Below are 21,745 nucleotides of genomic sequence, written 5' to 3' on the forward strand. Positions count from 1 at the left end.
TTAGTGGAGACAAAGAAAAACAGTTTCAAATTAATATATAGATGTTTCCATTACTAGGTATGATAAAACATTATTCTGAAATACCCACTTCCTAACATTTCATATTAATTGAATGAACCCAGTGGAGACAGTCACGTTTTGTTCTTTTTCGTCGCCGGTAAAGTAAAAATTCAGCAATTACTCTTTCGCGATCCATAGTTAACTATACAACACTTTCCACAGAATAGTCAATGAACTCTGTCTGTTAAGATAACAAATACCCTTGAGAGTACTTTAGTAAAGAAATTCTCAGTACGTGTCGACTGTCTGTTTATAAGGTGGGATGAAATGGGCGTTAAAATTTAACTTACACTTGTGGCAAAGTTGCGGATGGTAGTCTCGAGTTTAAGCCAGTTGCCTCCATTAATTTTTTGCCACATTGGGGCTGTGTTGATGTAGAAGTAGGTGAGATGTTGCCAAGACCCCAGCAGAAAGTCTCCATCTGGGGAAAGATGGCTGCGTGCAAGGTATGACCTGGCTAGCATGTAGTTGGCTCTGTCCTCCCCTAGCAGGCGAGACAATGTATCTCTCTGAGTGGCCTGTAACATTGTTTATTAGAATGAGGAGAGGCAATGCCATGATCCCCCAGTAGTTAGTGCCCATTTGGGGAGAGGTGGCTGTATGCAAGAGATGACCTGGCTAGCTTATAGTTCGATCTATCCTCCCCTAGCAGGCGAGACAATGTATCTCTCTGAGTGGCCTGTAACATTGTTCATTAGAATGAGGAGAGGCAATGCCATGATCCCCCAGTAGTTAGTGCCCATTTGGGGAGAGGTGGCTGTATGCAAGAGATGACCTGGCTAGCATGTAGTTGGCTCTGTCCTCCCCTAGCAGGCGAGACAATGTATCTCTCTGAGTGGCCTGTAACATTGTTTATTAGAATGAGGAGAGGCAATGCCATGATCCCCCAGTAGTTAGTGCCCATTTGGGGAGAGGTGGCTGTATGCAAGAGATGACCTGGCTAGCATGTAGTTGGCTCTGTCCTCCCCTGGCAGGCGAGACAATGTATCTCTCTGAGTGGCCTGTAACATTGTTCATTAGAATGAGGAGAGGCAATGCCATGATCCCCCAGTAGTTAGTGCCCATTTGGGGAGAGGTGGCTGTATGCAAGAGATGACCTGGCTAGCTTATAGTTCGATCTATCCTCCCCTAGCAGGCGAGACAATGTATCTCTCTGAGTGGCCTGTAACATTGTTTATTAGAATGAGGAGAGACAATGCCATGATCCCCCAGCAGAAAGTCTCCATCTGGGGAAAGATGGCTGCGTGCAAGGTATGACCTGGCTAGCATGTAGTTGGCTCTGTCCTCCCCTAGCAGGCGAGACAATGTATCTCTCTGAGTGGCCTGTAACATTGTTTATTAGAATGAGGAGAGGCAATGCCATGATCCCCCAGTAGTTAGTGCCCATTTGGGGAGAGGTGGCTGTATGCAAGAGATGACCTGGCTAGCTTATAGTTCGATCTATCCTCCCCTAGCAGGCGAGACAATGTATCTCTCTGAGTGGCCTGTAACATTGTTTATTAGAATGAGGAGAGACAATGCCATGATCCCCCAGTAGTTAGTGCCCATCTGGGGAAAGGTGGCTGCGTGCAAGAGATGACCTGGCTAGCATGTAGTTGGCTCTGTCCTCCCCTGGCAGGCGAGACAATGTATCTCTCTGAGTGGCCTGTAACATTGTTCATTAGAATGAGGAGAGGCAATGCCATGATCCCCCAGTAGTTAGTGCCCATTTGGGGAGAGGTGGCTGTATGCAAGAGATGACCTGGCTAGCTTGTAGTTGGCTCTGTCCTCCCCTAGCAGGCGAGACAATGTATCTCTCTGAGTGGCCTGTAACATTGTTTATTAGAATGAGGAGAGGCAATGCCATGATCCCCCAGTAGTTAGTGCCCATTTGGGGAGAGGTGGCTGTATGCAAGAGATGACCTGGCTAGCTTGTAGTTGGCTCGGTCCTCCCCTAGCAGGCGAGACAATGTATCTCTCTGAGTGGCCTGTAACATTGTCCATTAGAATGAGGAGAGGCAATGCCATGATCCCCCAGTAGTTAGTGCCCATTTGGGGAGAGGTGGCTGTATGCAAGAGATGACCTGGCTAGCTTGTAGTTGGCTCTGTCCTCCCCTAGCAGGCGAGACAATGTATCTCTCTGAGTGGCCTGTAACATTGTTTATTAGAATGAGGAGAGACAATGCCATGATCCCCCAGTAGTTAGTGCCCATCTGGGGAGAGGTGGCTGTATGCAAGAGATGACCTGGCTAGCTTATAGTTCGATCTATCCTCCCCTAGCAGGCGAGACAATGTATCTCTCTGAGTGGCCTGTAACATTGTTCATTAGAATGAGGAGAGGCAATGCCATGATCCCCCAGTAGTTAGTGCCCATTTGGGGAGAGGTGGCTGTATGCAAGAGATGACCTGGCTAGCTTGTAGTTGGCTCTGTCCTCCCCTAGCAGGCGAGGCAATGTATCTCTCTGAGTGGCCTGTAACATTGTTTATTAGAATGAGGAGAGGCAATGCCATGATCCCCCAGTAGTTAGTGCCCATTTGGGGAGAGGTGGCTGTATGCAAGAGATGACCTGGCTAGCTTGTAGTTGGCTCTGTCCTCCCCTAGCAGGCGAGACAATGTATCTCTCTGAGTGGCCTGTAACATTGTTTATTAGAATGAGGAGAGACAATGCCATGATCCCCCAGTAGTTAGTGCCCATCTGGGGAGAGGTGGCTGTATGCAAGGTATGACCTGGCTAGCATGTAGTTGGCTCTGTCCTCCCCTGGCAGGCGAGGCAATGTATCTCTCTGAGTGGCCTGTAACATTGTTCATTAGAATGAGGAGAGGCAATGCCATGATCCCCCAGTAGTTAGTGCCCATTTGGGGAGAGGTGGCTGTATGCAAGAGATGACCTGGCTAGCTTGTAGTTGGCTCTGTCCTCCCCTAGCAGGCGAGACAATGTATCTCTCTGAGTGGCCTGTAACATTGTTTATTAGAATGAGGAGAGGCAATGCCATGATCCCCCAGTAGTTAGTGCCCATCTGGGGAAAGGTGGCTGCGTGCAAGAGATGACCTGGCTAGCATGTAGTTGGCTCTGTCCTCCCCTAGCAGGCGAGGCAATGTATCTCTCTGAGTGGCCTGTAACATTGTTCATTAGAATGAGGAGAGGCAATGCCATGATCCCCCAGTAGTTAGTGCCCATTTGGGGAGAGGTGGCTGTATGCAAGAGATGACCTGGCTAGCTTGTAGTTGGCTCTGTCCTCCCCTAGCAGGCGAGACAATGTATCTCTCTGAGTGGCCTGTAACATTGTTTATTAGAATGAGGAGAGGCAATGCCATGATCCCCCAGTAGTTAGTGCCCATTTGGGGAGAGGTGGCTGTATGCAAGAGATGACCTGGCTAGCTTGTAGTTGGCTCTGTCCTCCCCTAGCAGGCGAGACAATGTATCTCTCTGAGTGGCCTGTAACATTGTCCATTAGAATGAGGAGAGGCAATGCCATGATCCCCCAGTAGTTAGTGCCCATTTGGGGAGAGGTGGCTGTATGCAAGAGATGACCTGGCTAGCATGTAGTTGGCTCTGTCCTCCCCTAGCAGGCGAGACAATGTATCTCTCTGAGTGGCCTGTAACATTGTCCATTAGAATGAGGAGAGGCAATGCCATGATCCCCCAGTAGTTAGTGCCTATCTGGGGAAAGGTAGCCCCCAAAACTACTCCACTGATCTTAGGTTATATAACAAATATACATAATGTTTTTTAAAGTATTTCAAACAGTTTATCACATAGGATTAACTGTGTGAACTAGGTAGGCTGTACTTACCTGCTTGTAAGCTGTCACAGGATCTATAGCCTGGTAGAGATGCCGAGGACCCTTGTTGAAGTATGTCTGGTGACCTTTGATTTCAGCCCCTCGTAAAGTTGAGCCATATAGAATGTGAGTTGTATGAAGAGTTCTAGCTTGAGTCTGGTCATAACACAGAGTCACAAGAGGGTGCCATCCTTCCACCTAATGTCATAAATACCTAGAGATGAGTTGGTCTGTGACTTTTAGATAGGTAAATGCAAACAGGGAATCAAAAATATTACATTTTTACCTTGGACATAAAGATACACTAGGCTTTACATTCCTGCATGTAATTTTAACTGGTTGCAAATGTTTAAAAATCACGGTATCTTTACAATGAAGTTCAATTAATTAGCTTCGAATGAATAAATGTCTTACATGGCCATTTATATACGGTGTCCCATGAAGAGGTAGCTTCTTTTCATTGTAAAACAACCCCCTGAGTCAAGTTCCACAAGATTGGTTCCGACCAATCAGAACAAAATGGCAGATTATCAAAATGATGGAGTGTTTTTGTGCTATGATTTGTCATACATTTAAAATTGAAAACACAAAACACACATGTTACCAAACCACATTTCACAAAAAACTTTACATTAGATCAACCGTCATCGTGCATGCACACATTTGGTCGGGCCGGCGGCAACTCTCTTGACCATTTGTTAACATAAATCCTTCATTTTGAAGCTAAATTCTCTCTCCCTTTTGTCACTTTTTGGCCATTAAAAATCAGTCCTACATTTTTGGTATAAATTCAGTTTACAACATTCCAATTTAATTACAGCACCAAAACAACCAATGAAACCTAGGGAAGGTATGGGGGTTTAGTGAGTGGGAGAAAATTTCGCGCCGTTCCGGCCAAACCTCGCATGCGGGGTTGGTTCGGCAGATTGGCCACAACCTAAACCCCAACTCTCACTTGTTAGCTGCGGAGAGCTACCTTCTGCCACTGGGTGTTGGTCCACCTACAGAACCAAGTGAGGGGGGCCCTAGACTAAGGTGTAATGCGATCCGTGCCAAGAGTCTTGTGGCACTGGGGGCCTAATATTCAGTGTCTTAACGGAGCCTTCTGGGAACCAGGGGTAACCCAGTCGTACACACCCCTTACCTCTCTAATCGGGTCACTGGGGAGGTGGACTTAAATACCTGGTATTCGTGAGAACAATGTAGACAGTCTGACCCAAATGGAGGAGGAAGGTCTACTGAAATCTGACGATGACGACAAGCTCGCAGAAACCGGAAAGGAACGAAAAACGACTTTCCAGGGGCGAGTTGCAAAGATGGAGGATAGCGGATGCTTTAGCCAAAGGCGAAAAGGTGCTATCCAGAAGTGAGAGGAGGCTGGTGTGGGCTGCCAAGCACCCTAACTCTGCTGCCTGCAAAGCCAGTTCCTCCGGGAACTAGGATGCTGGGAAAAAGCAGAGCAAGGGTGGTACCCCCAAAGCTGACTCTAATGAAGCCTCCAGGAAGAAAGGTGGAGGCTGTGCTGACGCAGCCACAAAGGATTGGCTGGTCAAGCAAGTTCAGGAGCTGAGACCTTTCAGGGAAATCTCGCTACGGCTTGCCCCAGCCAGAGACCTTGTGAAAGCTGTGAAGGTATATTTATGTGCCCAGCCCTACAAGGTCTGCGTATGAGATCCCTCGTACGAAAATCGACTTTCCAGGGGTGAGTTGCAAAGACGGAGGATAGCGGATGCTTTAGCCAAAGGCGAAAAGGTGCTATCCAGAAGTGAGAGGAGGCTGGTGTGGGCTGCCAAGCACCCTAACTCTGCTGCCTGTAAAGCCAGTTCCTCCGGGAACTAGGATGCTGGGAAAAAGCAGGTCAAGGGTGGTACCCCCAAAGCTGACTCTAATGAGGCCTCCAGGAAGAAAGGTGGAGGCTGTGCTGACGCAGCCACAAAGGATTGGCTGGTCAAGCAAGTTCAGGAGCTGAGTCCTTTCAGGGAAATCTCGCTACGGCTTGCCCCAGCCAGAGACCTTGTGAAAGCTGTGAAGGTATATTTAGGTGCCCAGCCCTACAAGGTCTGCGTATGAGATCCCTTGGCCTATTGATGGGAGACCAAAGGGAAGAACAGGTCACCATAGTCAAGAGGCTCTCACGGTTCACCAAGGACCTGGGATTTGACGGAGAATGAGGACCTGTGAACGAGGGTGCACAATAAGCTGTTCTAGCTGCGATGCAATCCCATGGTAACTTGTAAGCCTGGCCCTCTATTAAAAAAAAAAAAAAAAAAAAAAATGAAACCTAGATACAACTATCTATTAACCCGGATACTCTTTTATCCTTAGACTGTGCTCCAATATAAACACAAAGTCAATGAAGTCAGACGAAATCAGAGATACAGTGACGGAATAGACTAATGGGTCCGGCTATCGGTAAATGTCATAGTTAATGGTTGTAGCAACTACAGTGAGTCATCGTCGGCCAGACAGCACTGCGTGCTTCCTGCAAATACTGAGATTTGCAAAGGATGCAAAGTCAGGGAACATTCATTCTATTCTCTTAGCCAGAATACGAAATATGTTAAACACCATGTACTTGTACACATTTCTTAAAAAAATACAATTTAATTAACTTTAATATTTTTTTTTGTTTTTTAACAAATATTCTTTTTAACTAGGTAAAAAGTCAATTATAGTACAGTAGAACCTCTTTAATCCGAACTAATTGGGACCGGGGGTAGTTCGGACTATTGAATAGTTCGGATTACAGAACATATTGTTGTTTTTACATAACAATAGCAAGGAAAAAGTGAAAAATGCTTTATAAAGTAAAATACAGTATTTAATACAGTAGTAAACATAGGGAATAAACAGTACTGTACATTACAATTGAAATAATTACGGTGCTTACATCAATAAATACAGTATAGAATAAAGAACTAGGCCGTACTGTGTATAGAGTACAGTAATGAGGCGTTCGGATTAGTGGACGTTCGGATTACAGGGGTTCGGATTAAAGAGGTTCTACTGTATAAATCTTGGCATTGTCCACCCTGTTACTCTGCCTATGGTTTCATTGCTTCTTCAAAGAGCTAGAACAAGGATACCATTTAATTGCTAGTTAATTGCCTGCCATCATCCGATGATAATTCTCAATTTCATCTGTATATTTTTAAGGTGTGGAATTTATTTTTCTATTTGAAAACTTATCTGATCAAAGAGCGATTCAAACAGCTAGTTTAATATTATTTGTATAGGTCCAAAAGTTGTAGCCTTTTTGTTACATTTGGTAAATTAATTGAAAAAAATAGCAGCTTCTTGTTAGGATACCAGGTATAGTTTAACATAATTTAATATAGATATTTGTCTGCAAAGCAGGGTTGCCACCCGTCCCGATTCTGCCGGGACAGTCCCGATTTTGGTTCCTTATGCCTGCATTTAAGCCTATGTTAATCCAGGAGGGAGGACGGCAATGTCCCGATTTTTTTCTGATCTAAGGTAGCAACCTGCTGCAAAGGGACTTAAACTAAAATCTCACTGATAACCTCAAATTGACTTACTTCAAATCCTAGTTGTATTTCTTTTCCCATGTAATCCCCACAATCATTATTAGTCTCTTTTAAAGTTGTAAATGCTTTCTTTTTACATTCCAGTTGAGATGAGTAGACCTCCTTGTCCCGTAGCTGTAGTGTTTTGTCTTTGACACAAGTCGATGTTGCTGACTGAGCTGTAAAGCCCTTGATTTCATTCCCACTTCCAGGACAAGCGATGTACAGCTCATCACCTTTACCTAACTTGAAAACCCCTTCTTCATCTATCAACTGAGGCATTGCCAACTCAAACCCATTTCTTGTTTTACTGAGAAATACAGGCTCATGATCACGGTTTAAGTCTGAATTCAAGTTTAAACTGCACCCTGAAAATAATAGAAATAAAATAATTAATATCATGAGGCAAGAGATATTCACAAGCACTTTTTAAGACAACTTAATTGTTAGTATGTTTTTTTTTTTACTTTTGTTTTGCAAACTCTTTTTAACACGTTCTCTACTGCAATAGTACAAAACTTTTCATTCACATGGACCAGCGACGCACATATGCGACGGCCGGTTTCCACCCATAGACTGCCGTCGCATATATCCCCACAATATATGCGCATATATGCGACGGCTAGTCACATTAAAATAGACTGCCGTCGCATATTTTCGTCAGGGTTCTAATGTTATTAAACTCTTATATTCTTGTAACGGTCTATTTTAAGGCACTGAATTCCCTGCAGTGGTCTACAGAGATGTCTGACGCACAACTGCGTCGCTTGGTCTGTGGATATGATGATTGGTGACGTCATATAATAGTTGGAAAAACTGGTCTTTACTTTTCTGCATCACTGTATGTATGTATGCAGTATGTATGCTGCATTATCCTGTGTAGCTTATATATTTGTTCAGTTATAAACTTTTCTTGAATAATCTATTTGTTTTACTTACTTTCACTTCAAAACACAAACAAAAATGAACAGTCGCATATATGCGACGTTTGCTCTATTTCAAGAAAACTATGATAGTTTTCACTATTGTATTCGCTGTAGACCGGGCGTCGCAAATATGCGACATTACAAAAGGCTATAAAAAATACAAACAAACAAGATGAAATTACTTACAAACACGATTGTAGCGTATTACAATGTAAATGATCACTTTTTTACAGGTTTTCGCCTGTGGTCTGTGTGCACTGTTATCCAAGTGACATATCTATGTGTCTATGTGTCTATGTCTATGTGTAAGATTCAAACGTATACCTCGGTCTGTGGCAATGACCGTGTCGCCGCATATATGCGACGCTCAGTAGCGAACGTGTTAAAAGCCATATACATTGCTGTAAACGGAAAATTTAATTTTAAATATGTATTTTTTTCATCCCTGTATAAAATGAATAAAAATTGAATGTTGGAGCAACTAATCACTCACCTTTTGAGGTTCTGAACCATGATAATGGGTTAAGACTCAATTCAAATGAATCTTGAATTGGCATGAACAAAATTACAAGAATCTGTGTTGGAAAGCCTTTCATCTTGAAGACACTTTTATACCCTTTTGCTCTAGAGTTTGAAGAAGCTTAAATGATATAAATCTGTAAAGGATATCATCAGTCAAAGGATTACCCTACCATAGTTATAAAATTGTGTAAGTTTTATAGGCAACTATAACAACTCGTTGCTATCTCCAGACTTGAGATGGATCATTACGGTATGTTTGAAACAGCTAGAACAGGTACTTTAGTAACCAAACACCAAATCACCAGTCTACTTGTAGACCTGGTTTTTTAGATTTTTAGGATACCAAGGTACATAGTGTCTTTACAGGTTAAAACCACTAAGCTTGAGATGAACGTAGGTATTTCTACAAACAATAGTTATTATATTTCTAGTTTCCAATTTACATTAAATAAATACACCATAGTGTTGAAACTTATTTTTTTTCTTGATACAGGTTAAGGTGTGATGTACATAAACTCGCACTGAGAACCTTTTCTGCAAAGGAGTGGGGGATTGTGGGAGAGCCCCTCATGTTGATTTAAGAAAATCTTTAAGTTTATTTTATAATTTTTTTGTTATAAAGTTAATTTTTTAATTATAAAGTTAATATTTTTTTATTATAAAATTAAACTGTCATAACCTAACCTAACTAACCAAACTTGCTGATAATATAAAATACCCCCGCCGCAGCAAACCTGCAGACTAAGCGAATTTCCATTAGCCTGACTGGATTTAAACTAAAATGCCTCCTTAAAAATATCATATTTATTCCCTATTTAAATAGAATTTAGTTTAACGAGTACTTAGGTTTGCTGCAACAGGGAGGTTATAAAGTGTTTTTTGTTGTAAAATGTAAATATTTGAGTAAGAAATGAATATATTTTCCAAATTTGATCAAAATATGTTCTTAAACAAACAAACTACAACAGTTGACTTATTCTCTATCTATAAGAATCTTTACGAACATGGGAATTTTAAATTAAAATTTTTTGGAATTTTCCCCGTAACTATTAGGCGCATAATAACGCTTCAATATACTAAATTATTTGTTTTTTTAAGCTCTACAAAATGGTTTCGAAAAATTGAAATTGTGAAACTTTGTGTTTTTAGGGTCAAAATTGGGAAAAACCTATTTTTACCCGATAAAACCCCCCATAAACCCCCGTTTCCATAGTCCGTTCATTCTGGTTCGATAACTTGAAATTTAATCAAAATCGGATCATTTTTGCTTGAGTTATTGTGCTAATGGACGTGGATATGAATTTGAACGGTTGGTGTTTTTGACCTCTAGGGACCTAAAAACGAAAAAGTAAATAGGTCCCGGGTCTGGGTCCCTATATGGGAAATTCCCTAAAAACAAAATTGTGTACCCTGAAACAAAGCTTTTAACGAAGTTTAAATTTTATATCTCCCTAAGTACTGGGTTAAGAAAAAAAATTATACATATAAAAGTTGTAGGATCAGAAATAAAACAAGACAAATTGTAATACAACAGCTTACATAGTATTTGACTTATGATTAATTAAGTGAAACACTCCAATTTCTAGGTTTGGAGGGGGTGGGGGAAAGCTCAAGGGGTAGAGGTAGAAGTGAGGACTTTTGGGAAAATACACCTCTCATAAGGTTCTATCACATTAAAAAAATCCAGCTTTCCACCATTTAGTTGTGAAAAATGTTGTTTTATTGTATTTATTGACTGGGAAAGATGTGCAGAATCAATTTATAAAATAAAATAGGCTAAAAAATAAACACCAAAAATGAATTAAATATTTAAAAAAAAATATTGTACTGTTTATAGGTATATACAAAATAAGCAGTTCCCCCCTCTCAGAAAAAATACTCTTGGTCCTAATCAAAGCAATCTGGGTCTTCAGAGTTCCACACAAGACAATTCTAATACCAGTAATACCTTACCTAAAAGTTCATTAGTAAAGGAAGGGATAACATTTGCTCAAACTGTGCGGAATGGTAGTGAAGTTGGCCATTAGTCATCATCAAGTTAGCAGTGGCGGATCCAGAGGGGGGGCGAAGGGGGCGACCGCCCCCCCCCTCGGGCAAACATATATATTTTTTTACTGCATGTAATACAATAGTGCATACACATTGCGTAAAATAATTTGTCACACTAACTCTGGACGAAGAAATTGTATAAAACTGCCATTTTGAGACTTAGTTTACACAAATTTTCAGGGGGGTAGACCCCCCCCCCTTGTGACTGTTCTAGATCCGCCACTGCATGTTAGTGAACAAACCACAAAATCTCACAATCTGTCTGACACTATAAAACATTGTTTCTCACGTTTTGAGAGCATATTATCTAAACAAGCAGAACAGATTAATACTCTACTTAATCTTCTTACCACCGTTGTTGCCCGCCTAAAATGAATATTCTCCTAAAAATGGTATTATGGAATGCCAATGGCTTGGCTCAGCATAGCCAAGAGTTCCATATCTACAAATTGTTAAAAGTAGATGCCGACAACCTACTAAACGACCAAATCCACCACAGCTCCAATTTAATTTTTAACAAAATAATTGAAACCCAAGCAACACTAACGCATCCTACTAGACATGGCTCAAAACAATACCGAGGACAAAGGTCAGATAGACCACTTGAACGTTCCAGTTAGTTGTGGCTTGGATGTCACCCGTCGCGGCCGGTGAACTTACAAAAATGTCGTCCTTCTGTAAATACCGGTATTATTCGTTATATGTGTTCGTGTGCGTGTTTGTGTTGTATGTCGTGAACTGTTATTTGTTTTAACCCAACGACGTCCATTGGACTGAAGACTCAAAACTGGCCCGCCTGATGATGGTACAACTTCGAGCCGAAACCTAGGTCGCAATAGCCGACTTATTTGAACTGGTGACTGAAGGTATTTAAAACCATTATATTAGTTAAAAACCTTTCATTGCAGACTACTATCTCTATATGCATAAACTAATACATAATATTTATGTAATTCAATCAAAATACAATCAATAAAACACAAGGAAATACATGTAGTGTATCTGGTTGTTTTGAACAGAATATTTACAAGTAGGCTAGATTGTAAGTATGACTTGTTTTGTTGAAATAATGACTATTAAAATTATAAATGTACTCCTATAACTACAGTAATACATTAATCTAAAATAAAAATATAAAATTACCTTAGTAGTTTGGTGTTTGTCTCAATTAAACTTAATTGTTAGTAGCAACACAAATAGCACATCACAAACAAGTAAAATTAATCAAACATAATATTGACCTATTGCATAAGTTTACAGTTTGATATAGTGATTAGGTTGTGTTCCCATCGTAATAAAAAACCTATTCACAACACATTTTCAAATACTAAAGGGCATTGAAGAAGGTTATAATGTTCCTTTGATTATAACACTCTTATCAATCCAAAATTTTTTTCATCAATTCACTCAATTCAAATAATATCTTTATTGATTTTTATGTACATTTTACAATAAATAGTCTCAAAATAATCACATAGTTTCAACAGGATAAAAACAGCAAAACATAGAGAATTATTATGAAAACAACAAATACTGTTGTTATGAATCTAGTAAGATAATGTCAACTATCCTAGCAACTGCGGGAGGTAGAAAATTCTTTAAAAGAATGAATTGCTAAATTTATTAAAAACTCTTTCAATATTATTTTTTTAAATTTGTTTGGGTCTATTTATTTTTTAATATTATTTGGAATAAATAAAAAAAACAAAAAACTATTACCTGCATAAGATGGTTTTTTTCAACAAATTTAGTCCTGTGTGGTTGTATATTTTTGTTCTTATTTTTGAAATTATAAGAACTAGGTGAAACCCGTATAAATCTACGGTTACTTTCAAGGCTTCCGCTAATTCATCTAACTGCGATAAATTGAGTGAAATTATACATATTTGGAGCATATTTAGCATTGTTTTCTTTTGATAAATCATCTACAGATCAAGACCTTTCTTTTGACACCTCTACCAAGTTTCTCCGCCCAACCGTTCTCTCAAATTAATGGAGACAAAGATTCCAATTAAATATTTAGATTTCCCCATGTTAATCTTATGGGAGAAACCCCAACTTTGATGGAAGATCCTGCCCAAACTAATAAAGATTTCAAAAAACAAAAAAGACTTTGCAAAACTACAGATCAGGGCCATTTTTTGACACTTTAATCGTCAAAATCGGTCCAAAAATGAGGGAGGAGTTCTGTTCACAAAAATCGTCTTAGCGTATTATATATATAGATAGATTACTAGCAGAGTACCCGTCCTTCGTACGGGGTTGGCAAATAAGTATAAAATGCTTATTGCAGTTATACCCGATCTTTGCGTTTGCGATGTGAGAAAACACGGTTTGAGAAAATTTGCTTCCTCAAATTTACGGTATGCGATAGTATTACACATCTACCATAGCCATAATGTTCTACTACTTCACCTACACAATAGAGAAAGATAGATTATTAAAAATTCGCAAAATATCATAGGTAAATTATTCATGAAATTAAAAACATAAACATAACTGTAAACAATCCTACTTTGACAGTTCTCATTGTGTATCACAGTTTTTTGATGCTGCTTAGTTCAAATTAGCTGTTTTCATAAATAATGAAAAAAATAATAGTGCTGCACCCTGTTGGTAAATCTTATAAATTTTTAATGCTTTTGCATATCATAGAACCAACTCTTTTAGTTGAAACAGCTGGCTAAATTCTTTAAATCCCTTTAAATATGAATACTCATACATGGGGAACTGCAGAGCCACTGGGGCGGAGCCCAAAGGGATTTTTGAGATAAGAATATGGCTATATGTTAATTGGGAATGTGAGCTATCATCATGCCAAATTTCAGCCCAACCGGACCAGTATTTTTCAAGTTTACTTGTCACAAACATACATACATCCATACATCCAAACTTTCTCATTTATAATATTAGTAGGATACAGATGGGATTTTTCTTTTGGTTCCAAAAATACTTTTGGTTCCGTAGGTCTCATGGTAAGACCTGGACCCGGGACCGATTTACTTTTTCCTTTTGAGGTCCCTAGAGGCCAAAAACACAATCCGTTCAAATTCATATATATTTATCTATCTATCTGTCTATCCTATATCTATCTTCTATCTATATCTATATATATAATAGGTGAAGCCGTTTTTTGTTAACGCAACTCCTCCCTTATTTGTGGACCAATTTCAACGTTTAAGGTGTCAAAAGATTCGTCTCAATATGTAGTTTTGCAATAAGGTTTTAGATTCTTTAAATTCCTACTCTTAAGGGTGTGAGACCCTCTCAAAGGTCGGGTTTTCCCCATAAGAAATACATAGAACAAATTTAAAAACAAAAAAAAAACATATGTTTAAAAGAAACTCATTAGCTGTTTGGGAGTAAACATTAATGTTTGTAATATTCATTAGGTTAAGACTAAGTTAAACAGTTAATCAGTTTTATTTGGAAGAACAGAAAATGCCTCAAGTTCAAAGATGAAATATTGAAGACGGGAGGATGAGACAATTAATAATAATATATCTTATGCATATGAGGAGAGTAGAAAAAGAGAGCTCTGGTCTAACAGATACCCATCCAGATACACATTCACTTGGTGAGATGAATAATATTTGCCAGCTCTGCTATACAACTTACTTTGTAAGTGATAAAATATACGAAACACATAGTTTTGTCACGGTGGTAAAGTAAACTTGCCTAATGTCAGATGAAATGAATGATTGTTTACTTCTGACACTGACAGATCAAAATATTTCAAAACATTTATTAGAAACTATAATAATGCCTTGACTATGATAAGTTCAAGTAGTAATATTATACCAAATCTTGGCGGACCTTATGTTTTTATTGTTAACTTTTGTATTAACACTTGTATTACTACTTCAATTGAGAAAAACGCAAATGGATTGTTTCACTTCTAGGTTATGTTTCCAGTTCCTCGGACAAACTTATACAAAGTTTTTTGACTTAATTCACCAACACAATCCAGACATTTCAAGTCAAAAATAAGAAGTTTCAAAAACTCATTTGCTATTGAAAGTTTTAGTGGCAATATTAGACCAAAAATAAGTGAAGGAATTAGTGTTTATGTAGTCAACGATCGAGTAGTTACGGTCAAGTTTATTTTAATGATTCAGGAGAGGCAAATAATACGTTGTTCTTGCTCAAAAAGAGAAAATGAAAATTGCTATCCAAATCTTATAGCTACAAGAGTTATCCAACCTATTTCGACAAATGAATCCATGATACTTTCAAAACTTTTGGACAGGTCTTAAGAGAAACTCCACTGAACAACGTGAGAACGTTCTGATGCGAGGCATATACTGTGACTGACAGACAACACGTTAAAATATGTTAACCAACTTTCAAAGGTGTTGCTGCCTTAGCCTATTCAAAGCAGATTTATGGCTGTCCAGCTGGTAACTTGGAGTTTTTTTTGGTAAAAAATGGAGCACATGAAATGGTTGATACTGTATCACCCCACTCAGGGCCGTCCCTAGGGTTTGTGGCGCCCGGAGCAAATGTGGTCGTTGCGCCCCCTTCCCCCCAGTAAAAGTCGCATTCACATATTTTAATACTATATGTTAATACAAATAGCCGATGCGCGGCGCCCCCTCAGCCGCGGCGCCCGGGGCAACTTGCCCCGGTTGCCCCCCCCTTCGGACGGCCCTGCCCCACTTTACAGGATTCTCTATGGAGAAAATTTGTTTTACTAGGGGGATGTCTCAAATCAAAGAAATAAAATGACCCAAACTCAGGCAATAGTTTTCTTCAATTCTCAATGCTGGAAAAACTTTGTAGCACCATGTTAACTTGAATTGAAGCAGATCGTTCAGCATTCATTAGAAGTTAGTTATCAGTTAAAACTGAGAGCAGAAATAATGTAGGTGAACCTTGACAACGCAAATACAGATATTTAAAATTAGTTTCAAACAAGTGTTTAAACAACTCGAAGATGTAACTAGAATTACTCGAATTCAAGCATAACGTTTTCCTCGGCGTTATGTTTCATACTATGCGGCTCATCGAGCCGCACAGGTTCTCTAGTTTATATATATAAAGCTTGAGTATGACATTTATTTTATACTTATATGCCAACCCCGTACAAAGGACGGGTACTTTGCTAGTATATATATATGTACATATATAATATTAGTATATATATGTGTGTGTGTGTGTCCGTAAGCACGATAACTCGAACAAAAATGATCCGATTTTGATGAAATTTTGTATAAGAGTGTAAACTTACAGTTATTTGAACGAGTTCGCTAACCAGCATGATCAGACCATGGGAACAGGGGTTTATGGGGGGTTTTATGGGGTAAAAATGGGGTTTTCCCATTTTTTACCCTAAAAACAAAAGATTTTGCAATATCTTTCTAAACCATTTCGTAGAGCTTAAAAAAGAAATAATTTAGTATATTGAAGCATTGTTGTATGCCTAATTGTTACAAAGAAAATTCAAAAAAGTGTAAATTTAAAATTCCCATGCTATTCTTATGGAGAAAATGAAAACTGTTGTAGTTTACTTGTTTATGGATATATGTCTGATAAAATTTGGCAAATTTATTAATTTCATACTACTATTGACCTTTGGTCAAAAAACACTTTTTACCTTCCCCGTAGCAGCATACCTAAGCACTTGTTAAATCTAGTGCTATTTAAGTTGGGAATAAATACTCGTATGTCTTATTTATAGAAATATTTTAGTAAAAAATATAATCAGACAAGTGGAAATTCGCTTAGTCTGCAGGTTTGCTGCAGCGGAGATATTTTGCAAATATTATTGATTAATAACATATTAGCTGACTCATCACGCTGCAACTTAAGCAGGATTCTAAACGCTCTTTTTTGCTCCTCCTTTAAAATGCTATCTAGATTACATTTTTTTTGTTCAGCCGTAAAGTGCTATGCCAAACAAGATATGTGAATGCATGTTCCAACCTTTTTAAAATATATTTTTAAAAGTTTTTTTAATCATAGTAAAGACATTTTTGATTAAACATTAATTCCGGAAAAATTTTTATTAAAATTTTGTGGACATGTTTATCGCAATTTAAGTGCTGATCCAGTGTTAAACCCAAAAAGTTGGTTCTATTTTCTTCAATAATATTTTGTAAGTTATAGCTTATTGTTGTTGGCTCCTTGTGTCTATTTTGCATTGTCTTAAAATTTATAAACTTTGTTTTTTGTAAATTCATCATCAAAGTTGTGGTTATTAAGGTAATTTCCAATACTTTAATTCCAATTCTACATAAGCGAACATTTCTGTTTGCTCAATTGAGTTGGATGATATGACCAAATTCAAGTCATCAGCATACAGACATAGTGTTGCTGAATTTTGTTTAAAAAAAGAGAGAAAGAAAAAACAGGGGCCCTATTGCGCCTTGTGGCACTCCAAAAACTATTGGCTTATGTTGATTGTTGAGCATTATTTAATAGTTCTATTGTAATTTGTCAAGTGAGTGATTTCGGCTGCACTTTACTTGATGTCCTACACTCATTCGAATGAAAAAATCGATTGCTTCATTCGATATATCGTTTGGTTAGTTAGGTAAGGTTAACCTAACCTAACTAACCAAACGATATATCGAACGAAACAATCGAATGAAAATATCGAATCGAAAAAACAATCGAATGAGTGTAGGACGTCAAGTAAAGTGCAGCCGTGATTTCTATGTATTGAGATCTTTCAGTGAGATATGATGTTAAAACCAATTAAGAGATTTTGCTACTCCTGGTTTTTGAAGTTTTTCAAATAGTGTAGAATGCCTAACACTGTCGAATGCCATGGATAGGTCCATAAATATTCCAGCTGTACATTTTCCCTTATCAACAGACTCAATTACAGTTTCAATAAAAGACACAGCAGCACTAATACAACTGGTCTTCCATACAGAAATCCATGCTGCTTATCATCTAAAAGATTAAACTGTTCTAAGAATTTTGAAAATTGAACATATAGACAAATAAGCTTAAACCCCTCTTTTTTTGTTTCAAAACTGAACATTTTTCCGGGGGGGGGGGGACCCCCGGACCCCCATTGTTTGCTGGAGGGTATTCCATACCCCCCGGTGTTTGCCCCCCCCCCAAGGATTTGGTGAAATGACGCCACTGGGTTGTGGGTGCACAGTATAAATGCGAGTAAAATAAATGAAAGAGAATTTCATACCTTGTTCCCACGTTTGATTGAGGACAACAATCACTACAAAACCACGTCTGCTACTTATACTGTCAATGCCTACTGTCACTGTCACTGTTTCGTGGTGAGTAGAAGTCGTCTGCGCATGTGCGAGCTCTCCGCTCTCCGGCGCCGGAAGCCTATCGCTTCTCATCCAACGATGTAAATAACTACTATTGTTCTCATCCGAAATAATTTTACCGGACCGGACCTGACGCACCGGACCCAAGGGATGATTGAGATTATAGGCAGGGTCTTGAACCCCTACTAAACCATTCACCATTACACTACTGATTCTAAATACACCTCCCACATAATGTTATACAGAATCCAATATGTGTTTGTATCTCATACATCCTTTTATGAATTGCCAGATGCAGTGTGGGGACTTGAGTGAAAATTTAAAAACGTACGTTTTCAGGAAAAGCACTTTGCAAATTTTTTTCCCCTTTTTTCAAAACTTTTATTATTTTTTTTATTTCATTAACATTTGAAGTTTCATAAAATGTCCATGGTAACGCAATATCTTTGGTAGTTTCTTTTTAAAAGAGCATCTTTAGTGGAAAAACACAAAATCCTGTCACGACCATAACGGACGTTTATATGAATATTAAAAATAGTTAATATTATTTTTATAGCTATGTTTTGCTATAAACTAAATTACTTTTATGACCATTATACAATAAAAAGGTCACTGAGCTTTTGGTATATTTGGTCTTTCTAGAAAAAAATAATAAAACTCAAAAAATTGAAAAAAAGCCAATAAAATCTTTTTAAGTTTGTATAACTCCGAAAAAACTTACCTGAGACCCGAAAAATCGTTATGTTTGTATAGAGGTGTGCATCTTTTGTGTATAAAACATTAAAATATGACGATATTTTAATTTTTTTAATTTTTATGATAGAAATCATAAACGTGATGGTCAGGGACAAGCGGTACGGTCGTGAATTGTCTGGAAAAATCTAAATCTTTCTAAACAATCCTTCAATTATCCTGTTAGTTATAATAAAAATATGTGTTTCAATTGAACTAAACTGTTCAATTTACAATTATATTAAAGTTATTGTCATGACCAAACACATTATAATCCATAAGGCTGGACTGGTCGTGAAAAAACCCACGATGGTCGTGAAACTTTGGTCGTGATATTACGTGTTATTTGGCTCTGTTCTGGCGGTAGCCCTGCACCTCATGTTCGAGGATACAAAGTGGACTTCTAGGTTAATCTAGCAATTGAAATATCTTATAAACAAAAATTAACACCATGTCTACTTCATCGAATGACTACGTACGGTCATGGACACACCAAAATTACAAAAAACACAATCTTTCCTTTATTAATCTTGTAATTCCTCCTTTCAACTCGAAACGACCGGCACTACAATCCTGACGTACACCCCGAACTAGTCTCTAAAACCAACTGACTCCATTGATGCCAGGCTTGCCACTGTCGTGCTCCAAAGTTGAAAATTTTTCCCAAATGGTCGTGACGCCAAATCGAGGGACAGACTTATTTTGTCATGGTAGTCAGTTTTTAATGACAATAAAATTATAATATGCTCCTTTTTTGTAAGTTTAATAACCATTGATGACATAAAAATATGACTTTATATATTTTGGCATGAATAATTAGTCTAAAAACAGCGTGAAAGTTGGAAAATGTACCCTAGGGACACGTCATGGTCGTGAATTTCGAGACTTTAAAAATACGAAAAAAATACCTAGAACCTATTTAAAACTAAATAAATGTGTGTAACATGTTGCCCCCGTCCCAAAAAATATTAAAACACATAATAATAAACTACAAATCCAGTATCTACGAAGTAAAAGGCCAGGGACATGAAAACGTACGTTTTTAAATTTTCACTCACTTCCATTTGAATTCATGGTTTTAGAATTTACCTGATCCGGCATGCCTGAAGGTCACACTTATCAGTCTAGTCGCAGTTCTTTTACAGTCCAGTCTCAGTTGCATCCGCAATTTCTCAGTCAATTGTCCGTCAGTTGGGTTTAGCGGTTTAAGGCATTGAGATATAGATTATAACTGGAGTCACTACTCTCTGGTTAAACATTAGAGAAAAACGTGCCACTGTTTTTGCTGGTTTGTTTTCGGTGTTTCGTGTTGTTAGGTTGGCCGTGTGATCGGTTGGTGGGATGCTGTCAAAGTCAAATTCCAATTCATTCTAACCTAACCATACTATTCATTTGAGGTTAGGCCTATCCGTTATTTCAAGGACTTAAAAAACTTATTTAAGACATCGCACGTTAAAACCTGTGCATTTAAAGTTATTTTGAAACATTATAAATTGTTTTTGATGATAAATAAATAGGCTACTAACTTATTTACCTCTTTTCAAGCTATGTGGTGAAAATAGGCTAGTCACGTTTCCTGGTTTGGAGATATTGGTTTATTGGTTTAGTCTTGGGTTTATTGTGGCAGGTTTACCTATGGCATTTGATAAAGAACGACCATCGGCTTATGATCTTGTTAAAACGGGTTTATCTTGCACGTATAATAAATAATTAAACTTATATTGCAATCATAATGTTGACATATTTTTGTTTGCTATCAACAAGACAATAGACAATAGGATGACGCCATCTTGATTTTTCCTCTAATTTGACAAATCCCACCAACCGATCACCTGGCCAACCTAACAACACGAAGCTCTAAAACAAAAACATCAAAAACAGTGGTACGTTTTTAAAACACAGAGTGGTTACTCCAGTTATATTATTATAGCTCAGTGGTTTAAGGTCGATTCACACACATCAGTCCAGTCACAGTTCCGTTACAGTCCAGTTGCAGTTCAGTTACAGTCCAGTCACAGTTGCATCCGCAATTTCTCAGTCAATTGTCCGTCAGTTGGTTTCAGTCAGTCTTCCGTCTCTAATATTTACAGTATTTTACAGTTAAAAAATTTAAATTTTAAACCTATATTCTATTAAATTATCATTGTCAATCTTGTTGATTGTTACAAACAGTACTCCAAATACAAACGCAACCATTTAAATAACAATAACACTATTTCCTAACCTTAAACAGTTCCGTCAGGCGTCCGGAGAATCAAAAAGTATCGTTGGAAAGAAATCTGAAATTGATTGACGGATGCCAGCAGAGTGACTGACGGGACTGCAACGGATGAGTGTAGATAGCGCAATAGAAAATCCATCAATGAATATTTTTGTTAACTGTGACGTGCTTGAAGTGACTTTACTGTGACGTGCCGTAACTGATGTGTGTGAATCGACCTTTTTTTGACTGTAAATTACTGTAAATATTAGAGACGGAAAACTGACTGAAACAAACTGACGGACAATTGACTGAGAAATTGCGGATGCAACTGTGACTGGACTGTAACTGAACTGCAACTGGACTGTAACGGAACTGTGACTAGACTGATGTGTGTGAATCGACCTTAAAGGTAGATTCACACATATCAGTTCAGTCACAGTTCCGTTACAGTCCAGTAACAGTTCAGTCTCAGTTGCATCCGCAATTTCTCAGTCAATAATCCGTCAGTTGGTTTCAGTCAGTCTTCTGTCTCTAAAATTCACAGTAATTCACAGTCAAAAGTTTTAAATTATAAACCTATATTTTATCAAGTTTTCATTGTCCATCTTGTTGATTGTTACAAACAGTACTCAAAATATAAACACAACCATTTAAACAACAATAACACTATTTTCTAACCTTAAACCGTTCCGTCAGTCGTCCGAACAATCCAAAAGTATC

At 38.2% G+C, this 21,745-nt stretch overlaps 1 protein-coding gene across 1 annotated transcript in view; it reads right to left on the minus strand.

The window, feature by feature from the left end:
* Positions 1 to 19,496, minus strand: part of LOC128983958 (uncharacterized) — a 44,207-nt gene extending 24,711 nt beyond the window's left edge. Inside the window, exons 1-10 of the mRNA XM_054403237.1 lie at positions 19,302 to 19,496; positions 18,000 to 18,272; positions 7,362 to 7,717; positions 3,835 to 4,020; positions 3,537 to 3,637; positions 2,777 to 2,832; positions 1,641 to 1,705; positions 1,230 to 1,383; positions 961 to 1,061; positions 351 to 578 (exon numbers count right to left, since the gene is read on the minus strand). Of these exons, the coding sequence (XP_054259212.1) occupies positions 351 to 578; positions 961 to 1,061; positions 1,230 to 1,383; positions 1,641 to 1,705; positions 2,777 to 2,832; positions 3,537 to 3,637; positions 3,835 to 4,020; positions 7,362 to 7,717; positions 18,000 to 18,162 (1,410 nt within the window). The 5' untranslated portion in view covers positions 18,163 to 18,272; positions 19,302 to 19,496. The remainder of the gene's footprint in view (positions 1 to 350; positions 579 to 960; positions 1,062 to 1,229; positions 1,384 to 1,640; positions 1,706 to 2,776; positions 2,833 to 3,536; positions 3,638 to 3,834; positions 4,021 to 7,361; positions 7,718 to 17,999; positions 18,273 to 19,301) is intronic.
* Between the last annotated feature and the right edge of the window lie 2,249 nt (positions 19,497 to 21,745).

This window comes from Macrosteles quadrilineatus, unplaced genomic scaffold, assembly GCF_028750875.1.
Source record: "Macrosteles quadrilineatus isolate MER2022 unplaced genomic scaffold, UCM_ALF_1.0 Scaffold_2__2_contigs__length_208266976, whole genome shotgun sequence".
Classification (NCBI taxonomy): Eukaryota; Metazoa; Arthropoda; class Insecta; order Hemiptera; family Cicadellidae; genus Macrosteles; species Macrosteles quadrilineatus.